The sequence below is a fragment of the Rhea americana genome, unplaced genomic scaffold, assembly GCF_003343005.1.
Source record: "Rhea americana isolate MKP2758 unplaced genomic scaffold, rheAme1 scaffold_2, whole genome shotgun sequence".
Taxonomy (NCBI): Eukaryota; Metazoa; Chordata; class Aves; order Rheiformes; family Rheidae; genus Rhea; species Rhea americana.
In genome coordinates this window covers 8,757,283-8,776,859 of record NW_028186149.1, presented here as the reverse complement: position 1 = coordinate 8,776,859, position 19,577 = coordinate 8,757,283, and the positions used below count along the sequence as shown (strand labels likewise).

The window sequence follows — 19,577 nt, the reverse complement described above, 5'->3', positions numbered from 1 at the left end:
GAAGAGTTCTGTTTTTAAGTGTTTTTCAGTTCCTGCCCCACCCTTCTAAAAGATACACACACTCTCCCTCTTCAGTTTTGAGAAACACCCCCGGGGCATCCTTTTTATTTGAATTGATTTTCTGGTTGTTTATCTTTTTCAATCTGGTCATGAAAAGCACATCTGGTTCCTATTTTAATCAGTATTCCTGTGGGAGCAACATCATATTATAGAGGGCTAACAATGCTAAAATAATAATCTGTAATGATGCAACTTCTGGTAATTTAAAACTGTTTTATCCACTGCTTGTAGAAGTGTGTTAATGATGTAGGCCAACTGATCTCTTTTCAGATTAAACTCACGCTGGGTCTTAATAACAGAGAAATATCTGACATCCACATAGGCAAACTTTTCAAACTATCAGAAATTCCTACTTTTTAAAGTTTGAGCATTCCACTGATAGTWGTGGAAAATAGAGCATTCTTGTTCACAAAGTGTTTGGGTATAATAATTTCAGGTAGGTTACATGTAAGCTTGTTCTGTGTTTTATTTGATGCAGTCCTACATCTAGAGGTGATCAGGTTGGATAGAGTTGGTTTATCTTGTTTTTCTCTATCAGTTAATTCACTGCTTGCACTATATGGTAAGACTGCCAGAAAGTGACAGTGGTTATTTTATTACAAGACTAATAATTTAATTACAAGACTGTTTACTGGCAGCTAAGCTGAGACCTGTTGTTTCATGTAGGTTGCCAAAATCTTTCAGGTGGCAATACTTGTTTTCTACATTTTTTGTCTTGATTCAAGCAACAAATAGGAGAGACTGCTATCGTATCTCTAACTAATACATACATATCTGCTTTTAGCAATTAAGTAAAACTGAAACACACTAGCTCTACAATTTTCCCCTGAATTTGTGACAGTTCTTCTTTAGCAAAGCAGCTATGTGGCAAGACTTTGTTGCACTGTGGACCTACCTCAGTTATGTTCATATTTGCCTCATTGCATTGCCACATACTTTGAAGTATATCCGCTCTGATGCTATCTCCAGGCCAGGCTCCCATAATACGACAGGATAATCTGAAGAAGCTCTCCTTTGGAAATAACTTTGGGAGGCAGGGAGAACTTGCTGTTACTTATGAGAAACTATTGATGACAGAGTACTCTACAGAGCCTTTGATTCAGCCTTGAAAATACTACTTTTAATATATCCTACTGATAAATGTATACCTTAGGCACTCAGGTTACTTGCTAGAAAGGTTCATTCCAATGGGGAAATTCTGTTTGTATACTTTTTATCAGGCAAAATATTTTTTACCTCTGACACTTGACTGCTTAGTTCTGCTGCACGCTTTTCAACTGATGCTACATTCCTATTAGACATGGATGCATTTCAGTGGTAGATTAATGGAAGTATTACTCCGTAGTACATACAAAAGTCTTTGGAGCTCTCATCATATTTGCAGAGCTGTTATTTCTCTGCCAGATATTATAAATAACTTTAAGAAATATTTTGCTTGGGGAAAAATAATTATTGAATTGAAAAGAATGGAAAGATTGAAGGTTCTTCTAAATGTTACTTTGGTGAACTGGATTTTATTATTTGGTTGACAGTTATTCCCTTTTTGACACTATATAATTTCAAATATTTCAGCTGTATTTTATAAACTGTTCTCATCTTTTAAGTGTTCCATTTTGTAAGTGTTTTCATGAGTCAAAAATATTTCTGTTGAAGAAAGGAGTGGAGAATCACTTCTCCGTCTGCTTGGCATTGTTAGATTTCCCTGATAGCCAATTTCAAACTATTGGTACTGCAGCAAGACTCCATCCAACCTGGGATGTAATTCAAGTTATAATAGTGCTTGTTGGCTAATGTTTCAGGTGTTGAAATAATATCCTGAATGCAAACCAATTTTTCTTTCAAAATCCCTGGTTTAACTTTTCTACTCTTGTGGTCTGACTTCAAGTGGTTTCCTCTAGTATATTTCTTGTATATATCTCAATTTTACTTCTGCAGGAGCTGCATGATTGCTTTCAGGATAGTTGGACAAAACTGTATAAATAACAACAAAAAGAAAAAGCAGCTYACCAATATGAAAATTTATGTTTTCTAAAACTTTGTAATATTCTTCAGAAAACATTTAGGAGCCCTATAGCAAGGGGCTTATGCAAGCAGCATTAATTCTGAAGAAAAAAATAYAGAGAATTCTTGATCTTGAGATCATAGCTGGAAAAATTGAAGTATGACGAGGAGATGTAAGTTTTCCAAGGTTATGAAATGAGACAGGAATAGACTTAAATTTGGGAGTTAAATTCATGTGGCCTCACTGCAGGTGCTTTAYGAATGAGAACAGCCACTTGGTGAGTATCTACCCCCACTACCCCATGCTGGACTGCAAGCTTAGCTTTCTAGTAGACTCATGTCCTCATATTTTGCTCATTTTTGTACTATATCCAGAAGCATTCAGGCATGTACACGCAGATTTCTTTATGCATATATTTAGGAATAGTATGTTGTTGTGGAAGAAAACAAATTTGGAGAATAGGATAAAAGTTCAGTAATGACTACCAGTCAGAGAACTTCTATGACCTTTGAAAGCTATGGGTTTTTTTCTACCAATTAATCGCTCAGCTAGTTGGATGTCAAGCATATAGTTTCTCACAACTCTGTCCTAAACTTCAGTGAAAGGACAGAGGCTCTTTCTTTGCCAAATTTTATCAAAAAACCTCCCCTCACCCCACCATGACTCGCTGTAAAAATCATTAGCTCCACCTTCTGGGTTGGAAGATAATACTGTCTTGTGTACAGAAGGCAGCTCAATTTTGCCTTTGCCTAGAGAAACAGCTGCATCACAAAAATTGTTTTTTTCTGGGTGTGTAGTGCCAGTTTAGAGTTTGCTGAATAAATGAGTAAATAAGGTGCAGAAGGGTGGAAGAGAGGCAGAAACAGATCTATGCTGTGAATTCACTATTTCCAGAATGTATCTCCTCAAGGCTGAAAAAAGGTGCATCAGTTTTTCTTTGCAATAGCACTTATATTTTTAAAATAAATATTTAAAAGCAAAAATAATTAGTCCAAAAGAATTTTTGAATTAAAAAAAATGGAATACTTTGTTCCTGTTAACATTTCCCCACTACTATTGCAAGGTCAATAAATTTTAATAAATTCATAATAGAATGAAGTATTAATTTAGCTATACCTTATAAAGTATAATTTCTCACTTTTATCAATGAGCAAACTATTTATAAATCAATGGCATTATACAGCCTTTACTATCTCATTTTATATAGTTATAAATAATTAGTTTTGTTCCATTCACCCACTACAAGTAAGATGATACTGGATCATATCTTTCCTTCCGTTCTGGAGCAGAGAGCCCACCTGACTTCAATGATTCTACTTGAAAACTGATGGTGTGATAAAGCCGCTCTTATTTAGCATGCAATATTATGGGATAAGGATAAGAATATTAAGAGCAGCTTTATCGTACAAAATGAAAGCAGATAATTTATCTCTGCTTTATCAAAGCTTTACACATTCTAGAAACACATGCCCTTTTGAATCAATACAGAATTCCTAGATATTAACTTTTCAAACAATAACAGCTGTCAGAAATCCATCCCTTTTGATTAACTACACTTTGAGCAGACTAGTTATATTTTAAAATTAAACAGAATAAGTTTCTAAAATCAATCTACTGTTTTTGTACTTAGCCTTAGGAAACTCAAATGAATAGAGAATTTGTTGTATATTTTGCTGCATATTTTATAAAATGTTAAATCTTTTGTAACTTAATTTTTAGTTAAAATGTTACTTTTTCTTTGCTCGTTTTTAAACGAATATGTTGCTCAGCTTTTCTATTTCAAATTTTTAAATCTTTTTACAGAGGTGACAAATTAATTATGCTTGCTATGGGTTCAGTTCATTGTACTGATTGTCTGGATAAATTATTCTGACACCTTCATTAAGAAATGAGTCAGTTCAGAAGTCAGAGCTATTGTTTTGGTGGGTTTTTCTAAAAAAAAAAGTACAAACATATATTATTAAATATTTGGAGATAGAATTTTAAATTGTAAGAAAACACCCAATGTTACAAAGCTGGGTTCCTGCTAAGTCTTCTACCACATGCCTGCATACACATGCAATTCCTTGTATGACTGCACCTGTTGAAGATTTTTCCTATTCTGAGAATACGTTTGTGTGTCTGCTTTTAAAATGGAGATATGTTTCCAGTGCTTTCTGCACAGCAATAATTGATGTATTCAGAGACTCAGCATGGTGCTTTTGTGCTCATGTCATTTAAGTAGTCAGTCATTCTTTCCCTTTCACTACTTTTAATATAATTTTATACCAGAAGTTTGGGGAAATTCAGATGGTCTAACCTATAAATTGATGGCACACTTTAGTAAGCAGTGCTACAGATAAGGAGCAAAGCTAAAATGTTTCCTCATTTATATTCCTTATTTTACCATTAATTTAATTAATCAAAACCGTCTCTCTGTATTTTAGGAGACTAAATCAAAATAGAGTTTTACGTACTTACACCTGAAAAAAAAAAATGAACTGTGGTTTATTGTCCATCTTTGGAAAGATTACTGTTCCAACTTTCCACTCAGCTTGGAAGCCGAGACAAGAATATTCCACTCGAATACTGAAATAAAAGCTGGAAAAAGTGAGAAAAGTTACAGGGTCAGATGTTATCCAGTACTCTTCATAGTAAATACAGAAGAGCAAGAGGAACAAAGCATCTTTCTTTAGTATCAGTCCAGCAGTTAATGATTTAGGGATTTCCTAAGCTGTTGCATTGGGACTATTTATTTCAGAAATCATTTTTTAAAAGTCTTTGTTTTGAACCTGCTGCCTGATCATTTTCCTAAATGCCCCTTCCCCTTTCTCTCATGATACTAAAAACAGTGAATAATCATTTCTTATTTATGCTATTCATGAATCATTATTCTGTCCCCCTCACATGTCTGATTATCAAGCTAACTGCTGCTCTGTTTTGTCTTTTGTCATACGGAGGTTGGGTCATACCACGGTGGTCATGTAAGTGGAAATCTCTTGCTTTTTTTGCAGAAATGGGACTTAAGTATTGCAGGTACTGACTTCTTTGGGGGGACTGGTTTGGGAGCTGACACTGTGTGTTTAGGGCTTACAGTAATTTCTTTTTCCAAATAAAGTACAGCAATTCCAAACAGAGAGGACGTGATACGAGTGAGTCACTCTATCCTCCCCTTAGCATCCATTCCAGTAGCTGAAAGCTAAAGAGTTGCCTGAAAAGAATCACAGTTTGCAGACAGAGGAAAAAACAAAGTACTCCCTGGGACAGTGGGGAATAGCAAAAATCCCAGCTTTCTGAATTTTTGAGGAGATTGGATGATAAGCAATATTACTACTAGTGACTTTGAATGGAACTTTAGTGCAGTCTACATGATTTTGGAGGAACAGGGGAAAGTGAGGAAAAAAACTGAGCCAGGTAATTCCTGAATGCACGAGTGCAATTTCATATCACTTCCATACGACAATTTACAGAAAAGTGCTCATTAGCAGGTGTCCCCAGTTTAATGATAAGAACTAGGAAGCAAATCAGTTCAATCCATAACAGTGGTTAAAATCAATTCAAGAAAAAACGTTCATGATTTATTTTAGTAAGCCTAAAGTAAACCATTTTTTTTCTTCAGATGCTGTAACCTACAGTGCTTTCTTTGGCTACAAGTTACGTATTTACCTTGGAAGCAGTGATATGCTCTGTAAAACTATAGACAACTRTATTGAAGCCAGTAAACAAGGTGTTGGTAGATTTGTGCAGAAGAAAAAGAAAGTAGAGCCAACACAAATGTAGGGAAATGATCCTACTGATGCTGCATTAATGAAGCTGCTGATTGTCAGAGCCAGAAATATTAACATTTGCAAGATCAAAAATCTTTGCTGATTACCTTCTTTATCACAGTAGTTCTCCTTCCCTTTGACCATGAACATAAATACAATTAATATTTTAAGTACTTACCCTTTGTTTCAGGCATGAGACTTAGTACTACAGATGCAGGATTACATGCTTTCTTTACTGAAATATTGCTGTCTGTACTCAAAATTGATTGCCACATATGAATTTCAGTATCAGAACCTCAAAACAGTATGAATAAGCTTGTAGTGTTCAACTCAGAAGCATCTAAAGATTGCATATTTTAATAAATTCTTACTTCTGTGATGATAAACATCTTGTAACAGCATTCCAATTGCTGTATTATATTGTAACAATTAATTAATTGGGATTAGGAATTATAAGTTATTTTTTGATATTCAGAGAGATAAGTATTATTAAAAATTATAAAGAATAAGACATTCCACTACTATGAATGAGAAAACGAAATATAAGACCAAATTTCCCAGACTTACTTTCAGGAAAGAAACAGTTTGAAGTATATTTAGATATATACAGTGACTAAGTAAAGCAGATCTCAGAAAGAACTGAGTTCCATCTGCAGTAGCAGTTTTTTTTTCTGCTTCCATTTTAGAAAAGTTGGGGAATATACTAAGTGCTTACCAACATGAAGCCCTCATCATCTGAGAGTTGTTCATTCAAAATTACCTTAATAATTAGAACCAGAATAGTTCTTCCTCTTTTTACAGCCTTAAACAGCCTCAGAGGATAGAAAGACTTTTCTTTTTTTACTGAAAAAAWTGAATTCCTAAAATCTCTATGAACCTACTGTTTCAATCAAGACTATCTAGAAATCTGAATGGCAGTAATGGAGAACAGAATTTCTGTACTTGTTTTTTTTTTTGCATGCATATTTGAGTGACCACAGTATCACTACACATTTTTCAAGATTCACCTGTAAAAGCGTGTGCCACCATATTAAAAATGAATCAACCTTTTCCTGCCAATTCTGTTACTGTTGCCAGTCACAGGATTGTATACAATATTTAACCRGAAAGGCATACATATTTTTTAGTCCTCTTGCTCTTCATCATGCAAAAATATGCAAAACATTTTGTAATTTTAATGTCTGATGTATATTTGTTCCTGAATTTAAATATGTGATTTTTTTAAAATGAAATTATAGCTATAATATACAGTTACTGTTCAACAGTTAGATGGTTTAGGGGGCAATAAGAAAAGAGAGCAARATTATTGTCATTGTTGACTGAATTCAGTGATATTTCATAAAGTCTACTACTGTAGATTTTTCAAATATTTTGTTAGTGTCTCCCTAGCTTACAAGAGAGATTTGAGATGCTCTTACAGCATACGATTACAGTTCAGCAAGGCTCAGAAAGCATTAATTCACCATGTAATCTCTCTGACAGTGTGCACACAACTACTGGAAATTCCTAGGTATGCACGCAACAGTCATTTGCCTGTTGCCATGTCATAAAAGGGAAAGAAAAGTCCATCAAAAGTTGTCCCATTCTTTTTTTCACTATTACAGTTACAAATAAAGCCTCATTTTACATTTTTAATGACTTTTGATTTCTTACTTTAATTTGTAGGTATTTTATGACACATTATGGTAGTTAACGACAGTCCAAATAGTATGCATGCTAAGCTAAAATAATGAAAAACATTAGATTTTTTAAAAGGATTAAATACTTTCATGTAATCCAGAAAAAACAGTAAAATAAAAACTAATACAATACAATTTGTGCATGGCAGCAATAGAGCAAACTAATAGTTTGTTTTAAGTTTCTACATGCTAAGCATCTACTAAAATAAACAGGAGCTGCATATGAAGTATTGCAGGACCCATTCACAGCTTAATCATTACTAAATAGATAGATATGAGATGCTTGGAACCCTTTTAATTGAGGACATTTGGATTCAGAGCTTGGGACAAAATTGTTCTTAGATTTCTATATGATTCTGGAAGATGTCAGTTTAGCTCTAAATATGTCCTATTTAACTTGATTAGGTAATCAACTCAAGCTGTTTGTTCATGTGGCTTTTCCTGTAAGTACCATAGATTTATAAGGCTATTTTCTAAATTGGCTCTTTGTAGATATGAGATATTTTCAACAAATTCCTCTGAAATTTTATTGTAGCAAATGTGATATTGTTTCCAGCTGTTCTATCCAGAACTGATATTAAATACTGGAAGGTAGGAGGCAACCAGCTCACTTTTGCTATCAGGCTTTGACACTAACTCATGAGAATCAATAATGTTCAGAATGTGTCTCAGATTGAAGTTGGAAAAGCTAGTCACATAACTCAAGCAGCAGCAGATGTTACAGCCAAACACTTTCAATTATTACCTAGTACTACAAAACAAGAAAAATATTCTGGAGGCCAATCATGACAGTCAGTCTTTCTGGGTGGCTTGCTTGTCCTCTCTTAAACTTAGCCGTTCTGAATATTGCTTGACACTTTCAGATCATTCGGTTAGCAACAGAAAATGTCATTAATTCCTGCTACACATTAAGATATTGAGATAAGATATTGGTAAGATGCTAAGTGAGAAAGATAATATCTCAGTTGATACAAGCAGGTTTTTTTAGTTCTTACTGTTACTGCTGTATTTTGTTAGGACCTAACACAGCTGCGTTTCCATGCTATTTCCTAATAGCATGGAAACATGAAAGTTTCCATGCTATTTCCTAATTGTGTACCTGAGCTAAGGTGTTGTCAAAGTAATGCTGAAAGAACAGAAACTCCTAAAACTATCACTTGTTCACCAGAAAAAGCTGATTCAAAGCATTGGAGGCTAATGACAAACTTTAAATGCCCTTCTAGTTATTACTGATACTTCTAATGAGATGGAATGGTCAACCACTGCAGGCAACTTAGGCATTTGTTGCAGTAAGGATTATATATTACTCATGTGAGTATGAGCTGTAAGTTATGCTGCATATATTTTCAGTGGTCTCTGAAGACTTCATAATGTAGACTTTTTATACAACCACACCTTTTTTCTAAAATCACGCTCCAGCTGGGAACATGTTGGGCACATTGGATAGCATGGCATTGGTGGTGATGCTGAGGATTACTCTGATAGTACAGTTGCAGCCACAGCTGAATAATCTTACAGCTTGCTTAAAATACCTGTGTGTGTGTGTGTGTGTGTGTGTGTGTGTGTATATATGTATGTATATAAATATACTAACAGTTCTCCTATTACATTAAAGCCATCAAGAGCAGAATGTTTTAATTAATCTGAGGAAGAGAAAAATGAAACGCTGCATTTCAACTTTTTGCATTATAAAAAGCTACTCTAGAAAAAAGTTTGTGTTGCATACTCATACATTATGAAGTTTTGCACATGTACAAGTGTACAAAAAGGTATAAACAAAAGAAGTTGTTATTTGAAAGCTGGTGATTATAATAATAGTTCTGGTTTTTGCAAATACTTTTAATAAAATATTGCATGCATTCTGTTAGGGATGGCAGAAGCTACAGTCCTGCTTGTGACCTTTCATCACTAAAGCAGGACCATATACAGAATATGTATTTCCAAATCTGATCGACAGCAGATGCCTAAGAAAGATTTTAAGAAATGGCAAGCGCCAATACTAATTATGGAAATCAGTCTTCTTTATTTGCTGAAATAATGATAATATTCAACAATTCTTCAATGTCATTGTAAGTCCATCTTCTTGTATTTTTGATCAACAAGTCAGACACTTTGAAGCCTTCTACTGTGCTACAACTGCCTGAAGACATACAAAGATTCGAAGCTCTAGTTCTCAGGGCACTGATCCAGTATTTCTCTTTTACGGGTTGGGAGTGGATTAGATTAGATACTTGATACGAAACTGAAAAAATGTATCTGAGGGTACTTACAAGATAGGTTTGACAAAGTTCCGTGATTCTAGCAATCTTGGTATAAGTTCTGTAGTGGTTGCATCACTAATGTATGTGTATCTAAAATATCTTAATGTAAAAGATTTCCCATAGTTGCTGGGAGACAGAATTCTTTTTCAAAGATCAAAGTGATCACTCGAAGAGGTCTTTTATGAATTCAGTGTCTTGTACAATGAAATTGGGCTTCTAACAAACTTATTTAATGATGRAAAAAATGGAGAAGGGGAATAAATCCTTCTGGTAACAAGGTTGGTTGTTTTAGAAGTAGRAGTTTGGGCAGCAGTACTAGCAGCGAGAAGATAGTATATTGTTGCAATTGGCTTCCACCAGAACATTATAATGTTATTTGATTATTATTTGGTCTGATACTCCAGTTCAATATCTCTATAAGCAAACTGTGTACCAGCCGGCATGCAGATCATGTGTGTCAACCTTATAAGCACGGAAAAGTTTGTCACTCCATTAAGTTGCATTTTCTTCTTCAGGTTGATGCATGTTTGTATAGTTTATTCTTTAWTTTTCCTAGACAGAATTATGAATGCACAAAGTTTTGTTTAAAAAAATGTCTGTATAAGTCTAACAATATGAATAAAGAAATGTTTCTGCTGTGGAGATATATATATGTACGTATCCTGGAAAATGGATGTGAATCAGAGCCGATTTGTTGTTCTGATTCAGTCCATTTGCTTTTTCTGACCCTTTTTTTCACACTAGGACTACTGAGCATAAAAAGTAAATAGTTAAATAACAACTACATCTCAGATTGAATCACTACGGAAAAAAAGCTATTTACATTAAACTTCAAGCTATTTGCTTGTTTAAGGACTGAATTAAGTGAGATGCACTTGCTTTTCTTAAGGACTGAGATAAGTGCACTTTAACTATTGTACATCTTGATCTGCAGACAAGCTTGCTTGTAAATAATAATAATACACCTAACTGCAAGAGCTTTTGCTGTTGTACTTGAGAAATGAATACTTTCACAGTGAAAAAGTGGGGAAAATAGCTGATCTTCAAACATTCCGGACTAGATATGATGAATGTTGTTAAATCACCTCTCAGAAAAGTACAACATAACATAGAATATTTGACAAAGCTTGTATTATAAGTTTTGGTCATAGTATAAGAATTTGAAAATATTGAATYTAGAAAATAGAAATTCTTTTCCACCAGTACGGGAATATTAGACTAGCAAAATCAGGAAAATGAACCTCTGTTATTTCTGTCAGAAGACCTTTTGGGAGAAGAGCTTTCTTTTTGCACGATCTTTTAATACACAGAGATCTTCAGCTGTCTATAACAAGATATTGTATAAGTTCTCTGATGTTTCCTAAATCTAAATGAAGCAAGACTAGCAGAACATCAGCTGATAATGTAAATATTAAATTTTACAAAGCTTCAAAGATAACTAGTTAGTAGAAAATTCTGCGGAGGGCTGTTAGACGCATAGTATCCAAATTGCTTGTGGCCAGGAGAGAATTCTGTGGAAATAGCAATGTGCGCTTGCCATTTCTTAAAATCTTTCTTAGGCATCTGCTGTCGACCAGATTTGGAAATACGATACTGCACTAGATGTACCTTTAGTTTGACCCAATACAGCCATTCTTGTATTCTTATGTTACAATAGGAAAGAATCCGGGTAAGTCTTACTTTTTCCACTAAGAGAAGTCAGATTCTCAAGAATGCTGTTGCAGATGCAGCGTTTAGCTTCTAAGCCTTTCTGGTCACTTTTATTCATACAAGCTCTCAATATGTTCTTTTTGTCTTTTAAAGTTTTCTCATCTGATAATAAGTGGAAAACCTAACCTACAGGTTCCATATTTAAGGAACTGATAGCAAATCTCCAGTCACTGAACTCAGATTTTTAAATTCTCCAATTCCATTCTTACCTACAGGCTTGCTAGAAAGCAATATTTTTTATTTATTTTTTCCTCAAGTTTTTGAGAAGATTCAGAGTAAATAATTGGAATCTGGTGGTTGTCAAAGTTCTTTTGTATTGGTTTTAGAATTTATGAAGTCTTGATTTTTGCTGTAGATAAACAGAGTATTAGGTAAGCAAGTGCTTAGTTTTCTAAGTAAAGAGAAACAAACTTACATGTTGGGGACCCATAGGATTCTGCTGTCTTTAATTGATATCACCAGCTTTCTCCTCCTCCCCTCGCCTTCAGCTTTGATTGACCTCTTCTTGAACGTCCAGTTTTAAATCTCCAGGCTCTGTCTGACATCTTGTTTTGTGGTCTGCTTATCTGGCACTTGGTCCCTTCAGTACAGAATTATTTTTTCCTTCATCCTCCTTGGGTCACCAATTCTTATTTCCTCAAACAAATCCATTTTCCTCGAACAAATCCATTTTCCTTCCAGGCTTAGAGAATCTGTAATGTAGATAATTTGAAGTCAGAGAAGTGGGTGAGGTGGTTTGCACTATGCCTGATTTTGAGTTCCTTATTTAGCAATGAAAGAGGAGAAGCTGTTCATCTCTCTCCATTGACAGAATAAAAGCGTATGAGTCTTAGCCTTCCAATCTAGGTGCTTCAGAAGAGCTTCTGTACCCCGAAATTTGGCTGTTTTGGTTTTGTTTTTTTTTTCTCCAGTTTTTATTGATTGTATAATACCTTTCTTTCCCATAGAAACCTTGCTTCACTTGCATCTTCAGACCATGACAATAGCATAACTTGTACGAAGATCTCTTGTTTATTTCCTTTTAAAATGGGACCATATTTGAAAAGCATTTTTGGAATTCTTGTATATCTGGAAAAGAAATATTCAAAAGTGAGAAATTACAGTACTTTACGTAGAAAATCTGTTCTCTGTTCAGAGGGAGTGTTTTGGTTTTAAAGATAAAGATTGGACTAGTTTTTCCTATATTGTGAAGACTGTCAAAACTCGCACAGATCTGAGACTCCGAATTAGATTACTTGCTGGGGTTAAGAGAATAATTGAAAAAACCTACCAGTGCTACTGCTTTATTTATTTCCATATTTGGAAAGGAAGGAGTGAAAAAAGTTATCTCCAAGCCTCATCTGATGATAGTACTGCGTGGCTCACAAAAATCTGTCACTAGTCATGATGCAGAGGTAGAAAAACAGATTACAGCCTTAGTATACAGGGCTGTCATGCAAAATAAGCCAGTTGCTTTTCAGCACCAAAGGAAGGCAGATGTTTTATGTGATGGGAATACTTAAAAATCTCCAAAACTTCTTTGAAATATTTCTGTATCTTTTTGTTTTGGAGAAGAGGTGATATCAATGAGTTTTTTCTATTTGCAGACTTTCTTGTATACAATGAGAGCAAAAGCTGTGCATTTATTTTTTCGTTCTTTTGTGTTTTCTATAATGCTTCCACAGCTGTCAGAGTGAAAACAGAGTGAAAGCAGTTTACATCTATAATATTTTTCTGACATGGAACACTACTTTCATTGGGTATAATTTTGTGAGAAGTATTTTCTGTATCCGTAAAGTATTCTTTATGTGGCTTCGTTTAGCAAGATTGTTTGCAATAACATTGCAGTTGCCACCCATCATAAAATTTTATTGAATACCTTATTTCCAATACGAAATTGTTTTGTAAGAAGTAGTGACTGGACTCTTTGCTTATTGTTGAGTGATTAGGTAATGGGCAAGCTCTGTTAGGCATCTATTTGAGTCTGATTGTTGCAGCACACTGTAAAGTTGACTGGCTGTATTTTTTGCTTTCTTTTCTAAATGATGTTTGTCTTTCCAAAGAGAATTTGTAAAAATGTTTCACTAAGCAGACAAACTTTTCATTTACATTTCATTTTTCATTTACACAGTCCAATTTGTTGGTAGGTAATTTTTAGTTTTTCAATATTCTTAATATATATTCATTCATTGCTTGTTTCTCTGCTATTTGATAATATATTATATGCCTTGTTAGAGCACATGCTCCCTGAAGGTCTTTATGTTCATGCTAAACTGCAAAAATATCTGGGTTTGCTGTTGTTGAAATCTCCTGGTACAATATGAGTATTTATAATAGAATATGGATAATTATTTTATTTTTCTGTACCTTGCATATACTTCCATACAAGCATACAGTGCAGACTATATTTTCAAAACTGCACTCACAGTTCACCTGTAAATGAGAAGGTTTGAAAAACTAACATTCTTAAATTTGTTTGAAAGAGGATATTTAGTCACACTCAAAATCAGAAGTTTATTAGAAAACTTTGAAAGGTATCAGAGTGCTCCAAAAAATGTAGAACTTTAATAATTAGCTTCATTAACATGATATTGATATCTAGTTTTAAAAACTTAACTACATTAAAATATTTGGGCTTTTTATTTAAATGGTTATAAGAATGATGAAAATTACAGAGATGCGTATGTTAAAATGAGAGGCAGTTATAATACTGTATTTGTATAGAAAAGAGATAATGAAACTAATTCCACACACAGGAACTTTGAAATACAATTTTATCTGCATCTTGATGACTGAAATAAAGTACTCTACAAGAAATAATGATGTCTATACTCATGAAAGCCAAAAAGGACAAAAAAATGAAAGAAAATATCTACACTTTTGTTGACAGCCATTGAGAGCAGTGTTGGAAGCCCTAATTCGGGCAGTCTCTAGTAATTCACTGGCACTGGTATCATTGGCTAAACACAACTGATTTCAGAGTGAGCAAGATTTCACTTCTGTTCATAAAACACCTGAACCCGAGCAGCAATAAAGCAGTAAGGGTCCTACCCAGACAAAATACTAGTTGACATCAGTGGGAGTATTGCCTGTGTAAGGTCTTAATTTTCCAGACTTTTGCAAAAAGAAACAATAAAGTTGTAAAAAGATTGACTTAACAGTAATAATCTTGGCGGCTAGCTTTTAATGACAACATCAAGGCTTAATATGTTTCAGCTGATTCAGAATTAAAATATGATTCAGAATTTCTTTCAAACAGATAAAAGCTTCTGAATTTTTCTCTATTGTGATAAGCTAGAAGTAAAACTAAGTGTCTAGGTGCAGTATGATAGTTATATCAGTAAAGACTGCAATATGGCAGACTAAAAATTCTTGTGTGCACATCAAATAAATATCTGCCACCGTTAATACTATCTATAGAACTATAAAGATTTAGTGTATCTGATGATGAAACAAAACCAGTAATAATGATATTACTATCAGCAGTAAATGCATCAAATGTGTATGTTTTCTTATGCCTATGACTTATCATAATGAAGAATCCATATGATAATTTTGCAAAGATGTAACTTACTCCTGAATGTCTCTTTTACTTTTCTTCTTTGTTTTCCCACTTCCTCCTCCTTCCACTCCACTTCTTTCTCCTTGTCAGGATCTGAGTCCTGTTGAAGAGAATGCACTAATTCCTTAGCAGTAAGGGAGAAATCAGATACAGAGAAAAGTCTTGCAGGCTTTCATTTTAGGATGACATGTTGTAAAAATACAACTGTGTTCTGAAAAGTGGCATCTTGCGAGTGAGTGGGGGAAGGTTAGGTTTATTATCTGTTAATGACTTCCAGATCAAGTTTGCTCGGTTTGCAAGTTAAAAAAAAAAAAAAAGAAAGAAAGAAAAGAAGACTTTATTTTTTTTTAACAGCCTTCTCTGCAGACTCAGTTTGGGATTCAAAAATCAAGCTGTGCTAATTCTAATCCAAGTATTATTGTCAGCAATAAAAGAGTTCTGCAGGATACTTTGTGCCTTCAATTGAATTATTCTTCAGTGGGCTATAAATGAATTAATTCTGTTGATGAGAAGACTGTCAAAATCAGGATTTTTCTAGTCCTGATTATCCTTGATTAACTCTTCTTTAATAACTATTTAAATGTTTGTGTCTATTTTAATGGTTTCTGGACCTACTTTCTGTGGAGGAATGTAAAAGGCAGAGGAAAAAAACCTCAGAGCTGTTATTTTTTGTATTGTTGCTGAGCACTGATGAGTGAGGTCATGAGAGTTAGAAAAGAAATCTGTTGATGTACCGACCATCTTGTTGAATTAAAATTTCTCGGGATTTGAATGTCTAGTGTTTGTTCATTTACACAGATGAGAAGTTCGTGGGAAGAAGCAATATTTTAATTAAACCAAATGTAATTTGGAAAACAGGTCAGCTTTCAGAAGCACAAGTCCTTCCTTAGGTCCAGTTGTAATCATAATGTTATCAAAGATAGAGCCAGCAAATCAGGAGATACTAAGATTCATTTAAAGTGTGGCCTCTCACAGTGCTGCATCATCACTTGGGACAGTACCACTGAGCTTGACGGTTACAGTAAGGGGGAAAAAACGTATCAGCAGTAACTCTCTACTCCTTCCTCTTTCTGGCAAATATTCAGTGATTCAACTTTTATACAAATCTGGTCAATAAAATCCTCATTACCGACTTGTCAGGCTGCAGGGTTGAGCCATGTTCTGAAACGTGACTTTGCTGTTGTTCTCACAGGGCAGGCAAGCTGGGCTGCCTGCCGCCTTTCCCTGGGGATCAAGGTGTCAGGAGAAGGTGGTTGTGTTCTTTGGCAGGGTTGTCTCCTTTTTTCCTTCTTCCCTCCCTCCCCCCTCCAGCACCATCCTTGATGATAATAGACCTTCTTTGGTCCTCATCTTATAAGTTACTAATCTTATGGGGCTCTGACAACTTTTTTTTKCTTTCCAGGGAGAACTCTGCTCCATAGCATGAGCGAACCAGAGGGACCTGAGATCGCTCCTGGTCTTAATCAGCRAGGTAACTTTTGTCCTCAGTACACCACCAGAGGAGCTGTCTGGCTTCTCTGTTTCTGGGTGAAGGTGTTTCCCCCTCAGAAACACTCCACACCAGTGAAATCTGAATTTGATACTGGCTACCTTTTATTGATCATCCCTTTGGGCCTTTGTCTACCTGCTTGCTACTACACCTTTGCCTGGAATGATTTTTGTTTGTGTCTGTCACTTCCGCAAGGGGAGGTCTTCCTGTGGCACACAGATGTTATCCCCAGACAGCATGTCTCTGAACACAAGCTCCTGAACAAGGTTTTACTGTAATTTGATTTGAGTCAGGAGATTCGTTTATCCATTCTTCCCTAAATTCACATTTTAGAGCTAAAATATTTCTACACAAGTCAATTGTTAGAAAGTCCTGAGCCATGTCTGTGAAGCCAGCATCAGAAACATGAGATGATATTTTTGTTTTTTTGTTTCTATTGCAAGACATTAGAGAGTACAGATGTCTCTGCTGAGGGGTTGTTGGCTTAAATGATGGACTGTAGAAAAAAATGCAGTGAAACAGTAATTTTCTTCATTGGTGATTGGACATGCTCCAGGAGAGCCATAACAAGGATGTGGTCAAATAACGGCTGCCGGTCACATCTCTGCACTGCAGCTAGTTGGAGCTTCATTCACACTTTTAGGAAATTCTCTGCTTGAATACAGTACCTAATTTGCACTCCATCAATTTTTTTTTTTTTTTTTTTTTTTTTTTTTTTTTTTTGCTAAGAAAACTCTCAGACACACTTCAAAATCATTCTTAAGCTACTGGAGGGGAGTACTGCATCCATCTGCATTGAGAATGTAGCAATGGACATAAGCTGTGTATACTGCTAAGGGAAAACAAGAAGTCCGTGGATGCAGACTCCTGGAATAGATGTCTTGAACAAGCACATCTCAGTATTGCATAGCCTTTTTTGCTGCTATTATTCTAGGAATTCATATTAAGTTAACTAATCTAGGAGTGCTGGGAACCTCCTTTTCTCCTTTTGCTGATTTTTAGTAGTCTGGAACCTGATCTTAGCACATTCTGCTTGTGAATATATAGATCGTTGTGAAGGCCTGTGGAATAACTATCATTTCAAGAAAACTTTTTTTGAATGGTATTTGTTTGCTGATACCAGGACTTGTAGAGATTATCTTAGCTTGGCTTTCATTGCAGTCCTATTTTAGCAGTTCTTTGTCCTCCAGTCCATCATCTGTTCTGTACACTGATCTGTTATGTTCAATGAGAGATTTTTTTTGAAAGAAAATTCTTCGCTTTGTGGTTGTTCTTACTCAGTGATGTTATTTCTCATTTTAGGAGCTTTTGTATTTCTTTAAGGCAAATGAGGCGTGTTAGTGGTTATTTGTAATTCTTTTTGTTCAGTGGATTTCCTGTTATGCAAAAATGTAAAGCTTTTCTCACTGCTGTTCCAAACTTTTGTTTTCCTGTGTTGATAGTTTGGTACATCTGTGTCTGCTTTATAACCTGTGGCTAAGATTGGCTAAGATATACTTGCCCAGCTATGATCTGACTTTGTCTTCATGGATGCCTGGCAATTTACTGTAAAACTACAACTCAAGCTAGAACTCAAGCTTGTTTGTTTCAAGACATTTAAGAAGTCAGTATTTTTTTTTCTTTAATAGCTTTCCTGAATGTATGTAAGGATAGTGAAGATCTGTTTTAAAAAATTCAATGCGTCATTCTTGCATACTCCATTTATTCTGTAATTGTCTTACTCATTTTTTATTGCAACATAGAATTGCTCACAATAGGAGCTTTACAGAACATAAGGTTTGCACTTGGGTAACATGTGTGTGTATGTGTGTGCTACATAAAGGATGTTTCTATATGGCGCACAGACAAAATCCTCTCAGCCTGCTTCCTGCCCAGGCTGCACAAAGTGGAATTCTCCTGTGCTCACAGTTTACAGCTTCTTATTTTAAACTTCAGAAGGCAGGCAGGAGTGGGGACCTCCAAGTCTTGTGAGCCTAGCTAGTTGTTGTTCTGTACTTTCTACTCTCTGCTGCCTTGGGAGTCTATAATTATTAATAGTACTCTTTTAAAAATGTCTGAGATGGGTAAAGCTGTCTGTGTGTTATTGCTAGTATTAGTAAGATATTGTCTAGTTTCTAGTGAATCGACAGACCAATATGTTCCTATAATGTAGTTTGATATTTTAAGCTAAAGAACATGGATTAAATAGCCTTCTTAGCACCATTTTTCATTAACTGATTCATCATCTATAGTGTGATGCCTTTGCAAAGTGTTTTGTCTGGAAAATGTGTGGGAATGTATTTCAGTGTGCAAAGGGGAGGTTTGGCTTGTTAACATTTCCCTGAACGCATGGTATGTATCCCATATCACCAAGAGTATGCTGCGCAGTGAAAAGGGACTTCAGAAGAACAGAAGGTCAACAAAACCTATGTTGTCAATAAGTGAAAATGTATGATCTTTATATTTTTGTTAGTAGAGAACATCAGTTTCGAAGATCTACTTGAAGATGGAAAATATATGGCAGATGGTGAAATAAGTGAAGATATAAATGACATGCCAAAGGAATCAGAAATCGTAACACAGGTTTGCTTTATATGTTTTTGATGTTAAAAGCAGCAACTAAGGGTACCACACTAACACGGGCTTTATTTCTGATGATATTTATGAASTACACTACAAAAACAACTCTACTGACTGAACCTACCTATATAGTGGCAACACCAGAATATAGGGGATTATGGGGAGAAAACAACATTATACATGATTGGAGAAAATAAATTGAAAAAATAAGTATTTTTTAACTGATTTTGCAGTTACAATAATTTTAGAAGTGATTTATAAGAACGGTAGGCAATAAAATCAGACATAAATGTAATTTTTGAGCTGATTATTTAGCTTAAACTATTAGTAATTTTGAATAATGCTCTTTTTATATTGATCCCTTCCTTTTATAAACAGTATCTGTACTGGGTTATTTTTACATGTTTTATATGATTTTATTCAACTCCCTTTTCTAACATTTTTACAGTTTTAAATGACCACAAAAGGGAAACATTTTAGCATTGAACTAGAATTAACTAGTCAGATTCTGGTAAGAGCATGAATGTAGT

General features: G+C 34.9%; 1 protein-coding gene across 1 annotated transcript in view; it reads left to right on the top strand.

Annotated features, from left to right (window-relative positions):
• FAM227B (family with sequence similarity 227 member B) overlaps positions 1 to 19,577 on the top strand; it is an 82,550-nt gene that overhangs the window by 62,269 nt on the left and 704 nt on the right. The window contains exons 11-12 of the mRNA XM_085303670.1: positions 16,402 to 16,470; positions 18,941 to 19,050. Of these exons, the coding sequence (XP_085159796.1) occupies positions 16,402 to 16,470; positions 18,941 to 19,050 (179 nt within the window). The remainder of the gene's footprint in view (positions 1 to 16,401; positions 16,471 to 18,940; positions 19,051 to 19,577) is intronic.